The sequence below is a fragment of the Papaver somniferum genome, chromosome 10 (assembly GCF_003573695.1).
Source record: "Papaver somniferum cultivar HN1 chromosome 10, ASM357369v1, whole genome shotgun sequence".
NCBI lineage: Eukaryota > Viridiplantae > Streptophyta > Magnoliopsida > Ranunculales > Papaveraceae > Papaver > Papaver somniferum.
The window spans coordinates 66169405-66176799 of NC_039367.1; the positions used below are offsets into that span (position 1 = coordinate 66169405).

At 37.4% G+C, this 7395-nt stretch overlaps 1 protein-coding gene across 1 annotated transcript; it reads left to right on the plus strand.

Moving 5' to 3' along the window:
* Nucleotides 1–1432: 1432 nt before the first annotated feature.
* LOC113317795 (receptor-like protein kinase HSL1) lies at nucleotides 1433–5243 on the plus strand. The gene is made up of 2 exons (XM_026565926.1): nucleotides 1433–4429; nucleotides 4612–5243. Exons 1-2 carry the CDS (start codon nucleotides 1834–1836, stop codon nucleotides 5004–5006), a joined length of 2991 nt encoding a protein of 996 aa, XP_026421711.1. The 5' UTR covers nucleotides 1433–1833; the 3' UTR covers nucleotides 5007–5243.
* The last annotated feature ends 2152 nt before the right edge of the window (nucleotides 5244–7395 follow it).

The window sequence follows — 7395 nt, forward strand, 5'->3', positions numbered from 1 at the left end:
CTATTTTACTTCAATTTTTTTTCTCCAAATTTGAGTATACTATGGATATATCTCCTTCCCAAGTTAGATTTAATTCAGTGAAGATTTGTAAAACATCTTCTTCAACCGAAGGGAGCTTGACCATCGTCTTGTGTATCGGTGTTCCAGTTCCTGAAACGAGAGGAAATGTAACAAACAAATCTTTTTCCAAAAAGGAAGCCTTCGTTTGAATGTGAGAAGATGAAATGGACGAGAAATTTTTGAAAATGTTGAATAATTCAACTATCAATGCTAGTCATTTGACAGTCAAGGGCTTTGGTGAAATAAAAATGTCAAACTAACAATCCTCTAACGGTCTTTGGTTAGTCTACAACCATATTGCATCAACGACATGTTCTACGACCCAGATCCTAAATATGCCATAAACATACGATCCTTTTACAAAATATCTCAAAAAAAAAATGATGCTTTTGAAAAGTTCAAAAAAATAATAATACGGGGTTACTTTAATCTAGTATATTTCAAAACAAGAATACTTTATCGGAATCCATTAAACAAATGAGTTGATTTATTGATAGAGTGGAATGCTAAATTTTTTTTAAGAGGGTATCCATCTTGATTATTTAGTCATTCAGTGGGGAAATTTTCCTGCAACAAAGTTTTCCTCGTGTTATTGTCACACTAAATCAAATTGTTAAAAAAGAAAATTCCTCCAAGACTGGTAAGGTGTTACCTATTTGAATTATGGTTGTACTTACTTTTAGCCAAGTACAATTTACTGATCAAAAATAAAATTGTGACCTATTTTTATAGGATATTTGAATACACCTTAAGAAATAATTTTTCGGTGTGATTAAGCAGAGAAATCACAAGTTAACTCAAGAACAAGATTTTAGCATACCTACAAACAAGTATGTATATATTTTCGAAAAGCTAAGGTTACAAAAATATGAACACGAATCAGCCAATTAAAGTCTGTTTGGCAAGCTAGATTTACCAGACGAGTTCTCAAAGCAAATAGGCCTTCAAATTAAAATGCTAATACAGAATACACGCATAGAATGTGCTCGGCCTCGTAGGTTGCATTTTCGTTTTGCATGAGCAGACTTGCTATCACCCTAACTGAATTCACCCGAGACGTACAGCGAAATAACTACCCCATCCAAATTCCGTTCTTCACCTGAATATTCGCCTCCCCCGATTTCAAATCGCCCGGGTAACAATACCTTCTCCTATCCGTCGGTTGAAATGGAGTGACTACTGACTAGTGAGCGATAGACATGTGTAAATGTTGATCAAAGTGGGTCTAGTGAGACTCCATCAGGTAGCTGGTGGCATAACTTTGTTTGATATTTTATTTTTAAAGTTCCAAAATCCCCTCCTAATGTATATCTACCCTTTATAAACAAAGTACAAAAGCAACACAAATCACATTTTAATGGTGTCATGGACCTCTTAGTGTGTGTGTAGTAGTAACTGTAAACTCTGTACTAGTTACTTGCTCTGTTTTACTGCCTCTGCATGAATCTTTGTTACATATCAATTTTTAAATGGCTACCTATTTTATATTCTGATTTTTAAAAACACATTTCCAATGATCCCTTTGTAGCTGTTCTATCATCATCCATTCATCCCCATCCTCTCTCCAAAAAAAAAAAAACCATCACAGAGTTGCAACTTGCACACAAGCACCCCATTTTTCTAAAAGTTCACTTGCAAAGAGACGGAGACATAAATTGGAAAACCCCATTTTTGAAACTCGCATTTTTTTTGTTTTCTTGAATTCAAGAATATGTTTACTTATTATCTACACCACAACCCAGCTCAAGTTTCTCTGTAAACTCTCTCATCACAATGCTTCTGTTACTCTACTTCTTCTTCTTCCTTTTCTCATCACCATCATTGATTCTCTGTCTAAACCAAGAAGGGCTATACTTGCAACGAGTCAAACTCAGTCTAGACGATCCAGATCTATTTCTAGCAAACTGGAATGAGAGAGATGATACACCATGTTTATGGAAAGGTATATCATGTAACTCAGTGACTCGTTCAGTCAACTCGGTTGATCTCTCTAGCGCTAATCTTGCTGGTTCTTTCCCTATTCATCTCTGTCGTCTAAAAAACCTCTCATTTCTCTCTCTATACGACAACGCCATTAACTCATCTCTACCCGTTGATATCTCCACGTGTCAAAATCTTCAACACCTTGATCTTGGTCAGAATTTCTTTGTGGGTCCCATCCCTTCCGCTCTCGCTGATATCCCACCTCTGCAACATCTTGATCTCTCCGGAAACAATTTCTCCGGCAACATCCCGACGAGTTTTGGTAGCTTCCGACAACTTGAAGTTCTTTCACTAGTCGGAAACTTACTCGATGGAACCATACCTCCAGTTTTAGGAAACATTTCAACTCTGAAACAGCTGAATCTCTCTTATAATCCGTTTACGCCGAGTCAAATCCCATCTGAATTCGGTAGTTTATCGAGTCTCGAGATTCTTTGGATGACTGATTGTAATCTTGTGGGTGAGATTCCAAATAGCTTCGGTAAACTATCAAAATTGATCGATTTGGATTTAGCCGTAAATAATCTAAATGGTCCAATTCCTGAATCAATAACCGAACTCTCCAGTGTCGTACAAATTGAGCTGTATAAGAATTCATTATCAGGTGAACTTCCAAAGGGGTTTGCGAAGCTCAAAACGTTGAGAAGATTTGATGTCGCTATGAATCATCTGCAAGGTTTGGTTCCAGTTGAATTATGTGAGTTACCACTTGAATCACTCAATTTGTATGAAAATAGATTTACTGGTATACTTCCTAAGAGTATTTCTAAATCTCCGAATCTATATGAGTTAAGATTGTTTAAAAATTTACTTACTGGTGATCTACCCAGTGATTTAGGCAAAAATTCACCTTTACAATGGATTGATGTTTCTGAGAATAAATTTTATGGGAAAATTCCTGCAAGTTTATGTGAACATGGTGTATTAGAAGAACTTCTTTTGATTTATAATTCATTTTCGGGTACTATACCGGATCAGCTTGTTGAATGCCGGAGTTTAACGAGAGTACGGGTGAGGAATAATCAGCTTTCCGGTGAAGTTCCAGCTGGTTTTTGGGGTTTGCCTAAGTTATCTTTGTTAGAACTTGCTAGGAATTCATTTACTGGTGGGATTTCTAATATGATTTCTACTGCAGCTAATCTTTCTGTATTACTTGTTTCCAAGAATCAGTTTGATGGAGTTATACCGGAAGAGATTGGGTTATTGAGTAACCTGGTTGAATTCTCTGGTAGTGATAATTCATTTACAGGTCCATTTCCGAAAACTATTGTGAACCTTAGTCAGCTTGGAAGACTTGATCTTCATAATAATAAGTTGTCCGGTGAGCTTCCGGCTAGAATTCGGTCGTGGAAGAAGCTTAATGAGTTGAACTTAGCTGATAACAAGATTACAGGTGAGATTCCAGCTGAGTTCGGTAGCCTAGAAGTGTTAAATTATCTTGATTTGTCAGGCAATCTTTTGAGTGGGAAAATCCCAATTGAATTACAAAATTTGAAGCTAAATCAGTTCAATTTTTCTGATAATCAACTCTCTGGGGAACTTCCACCTCTGTATGCAAAGCAGAGTTACAAAGATAGTTTTTTGGGGAATCCTGGTTTATGTGGACAATTAGCTGGTCTTTGTTCAAGTGCCAAGGATTCTAAGCATAAGAATTCGCTTTGGCTGCATCAGACCATCTTTTTACTTGCTGGTCTTGTTTTGGTTACTGGACTTCTTTTGTTCTTCTTGAAATACAGGAATTACAAGAAGGTGAAGAAAGGCACCGACAAGTCAAAATGGACATTGACTTCATTTCATAAATTGGGTTTCAGTGAGTATGAGATTTTAGATTGTCTCGACGAAGATAATGTGATAGGAAGTGGGGCTTCTGGGAAAGTTTACAAGGCTGTATTGAGTAATGGAGAAGCCGTTGCAGTGAAGAAGCTTTGGGGATTCTCAAAGAAAGTGAATGAAAGTGGTGATGCTGAAAAGGGTGAGGTTCCAGATGATGGGTTTGAAGCAGAGGTTGAGACACTTGGGAAAATTCGGCATAAGAATATTGTGAGATTATGGTGTTGTTGTACTAGTAAGGATTGTAAATTACTTGTTTACGAGTATATGCCCAATGGAGGTTTGGGTGATTTGTTGCATGGTATTAAAGGAGGTTTATTAGATTGGCCAACGAGGTATAAAATAGCAGTTGATGCAGCAGAAGGCTTATCATATCTGCATCATGATTGTGTTCCAGCGATAGTTCATCGGGATGTCAAGTCGAACAATATCTTGTTGGATGGAGAATTTGGAGCAAAAGTTGCAGATTTCGGTGTTGCCAAGGTCGTTGACACTCTTGAAAAGGGGGCTAAGTCCATGTCTGTCATTGCTGGTTCATGTGGTTACATAGCTCCAGGTTAGTCTCTTAAATTTTTTGATTTCATTTGAACTTACTTATCCACAATTTTGAATATGAAACCTAGATATTAGGCCACATTAGTCCAGCCTTGTTTACAGTAATTCATATTTTGTTTTCCTAGTAGCATTTTGTTTTATGGTAATTAAGATTTTGATTCGAATATGGTCTTAAACATGCAGAATACGCGTACACTCTTAGAGTTAACGAGAAGAGTGATATATACAGCTTTGGTGTGGTAATTCTAGAACTAGTAACCGGAAGACTTCCACTTGATACAGAATTTGGAGAGAAGGATTTGGTAAAATGGGTGTGTTCAACATTGGATAAAAAAGACCAGGTTGATCTAGTAATCGACCCCAAACTCGATTCTTGTTTCAAGGAAGAGATATGCAAAGTCCTTAATCTTGGTTTACTTTGTACTAGTCCTCTTCCTATTAATCGACCTTCGATGAGACGAGTAGTTAAATTTTTGCAAGAGTTGAGTAATGAAAGCAGACCAAAGACGGCTAAGAAAGATGGCAAGTTATCTCCATACTATAACGAAGACGTTTCAGATCATGGAAGTGTTGTTTGATGTCTGAATTAACACGGTTCCAGCTTCAAATTGAAGAACTGATATGTAATTAGCGAGTGTTACATGTATTATTGTCATTATTCATTTTCCTCTGGTGTTTGGTTGATGTTGGAGTGGGAGAAAAATGGAGAGATTGGTATCATACATAGATTAGTCGTTAGTAGCGTAGTTGTCGTTGTTGTTGTTACATAGTAAATTTATTAACTAAAATTTTCAAAACAAACTCTGTTCTTCACACTTGAGTTTCTCAGTCCAATGAAACCTTAATCCATGCCTGAATCTTTACTAGATGGGTACTTGAACCGGAGTATCAGGAACAGTATTGAATCTTTATTGAACCCACTGTCTAAAACAAGGAGGCTATCGAGATCTCCCACCACAAACCAAGATTCATCTGTGGACATCTGAAGAAAGCTAGTTGTTGAAGAAGCCAAAATGGCATTCTTAGTGGGCTTATTTGGTTCTCCGTATGTAGATGATGAAACAAGTGTGACGCAACTTGAAACGAATGATGGAAGTGGAAATGCAGCGGAGCTAGAACTAAAAGACTAAAACTACACAATAATGTCTGTATCTTGTTTGTTCTGTACGGGATATATAGATTTCTTCCTCTTGGTTTTATTGATAAAGCTAATATGTTGGATAACATTCTTAAACAAGTGACTAATAAGTTGTTCACTGTTAGCAGTTTTATCAGCCAACACTTAACAAGGGAATCATCACTGCTACCAAGGGTACTAAATTCCATACGGAGTTGCCAAATCCACGTAAAACAAAATAATCCTCACTATCGGGTCCACTGGATTGGTAACAGAGGAAAAACATAATATTTATAGTTGATATACAATAGGGTTTACAGTGTTTGGACAACAATTCTTAACAAAACAGACGTCAACTAAAACAGGAAATCCAAAACTAAATAGGGAAGCTAACCATATATACATTATACGTTCTGTTCTCTAACACTTCCTCTCGATCTAAAACGGGTAATCAGTCACGGTAAGCTTAGAGCGCAAAGAGCAGAAATGTTGTTTTGGTGTTCGTTTGGTAAACACATCAGCTATTTGGTCCTTGGAGCAGACAAATCGAACAACCAATTGACCACGTTGAACCCGTTTGCGCACAAAGTGATAGTCAATTTCTATATGTTTAGTGCGCCCATGAAAAATAGGATTCATGGTGAGATACGTAGCACCAAGGTTATCACACAATAAAACAGGTGGAGTGCATACCGGAGCTTGGAGTTCTTTTAGCAAGGATTCAATCCACATGAGTTCGGCAGTTGCAATTGCAAGACCTCTATATTCAGCCTCCGTACTCGATTTCGAAACAGTTTTGTGCTTGCGAGAACTCCAAGAGATAATATTTGATCCTTAAAAGACACAATAACCACTCGTAGAGCGCCTATCTGATCACCATCCCAGTCGGCGTCGGTATATGCTTGAAAATTTAGCTTTAATGTAGGAGAACGTTGCAAAGTAATACCATAAGAGGATGTACCTTGTAGATATCGCAGAATCCGTTTCACAAGAAGTAAATGCTGATTAGCTGGATTTTGCATGAACTGACAAACCTTGTTTACTGAAAACGCAAGCTCCGGGCGTGTGATCAATAAATATTGCAAACCACCCACAAAACTTCTATATAAAGTAGGATTTGATAAAAGAGTTCCACCTTGTGGATTTAATTCAGTAGAAGTGGTGAAAGGAGAATTCACAGGCTTGGTGCCATGCATATTGGCTCGTTCTAACATATCTTCTATATAGCGCCGCTGCGAAAGAAACAAACCAGCAGGAGTTCGTGTAACTTCAACATCGAGAAAGAAAGATAACTATGCAAGATCTTTCAAGGCAAATTCTTTCTCAAGAGTAACAATCAGATTTCGGACACAAACTAAAGTAGAGCCTGTCAAAATAATATCGTTAACATAGACAAGTAAATAAACAGTACCTTCAGTAGAACGACGGATGAACAAGGAGGAGTTTTTGAAGAAAAACACTTAACCGATTATACCACACCCTAGGTGCTTGCTTTAGGCCATATATATATTTATGCAATTTGCATACATTCAATCTGGAAATTGAGAATCAACGTACCCCGACGGCTGTCTCATATAAACTTCTTCGGTAAGAAAACCGTTTAAAAAGCATTTTGAATGTCAAGTTGCCGAATAGGCCAAGAGTATGTAAGAGCTAATGTAAGAACAACCCGTATGGTACACAGTTTTATGACTGGGGTAAAAGTTTCACCGTAGTCAATGCCTTCTCTTTAATGAAATCCTTTCGCAACAAGACATGATTTGTATCGTTCAATTGTGCCGTCAACATTTCGCTTGATCCACTTACACCCAACCAGATTCATACTAGAATTCCTTGGAACCAAAGACCAG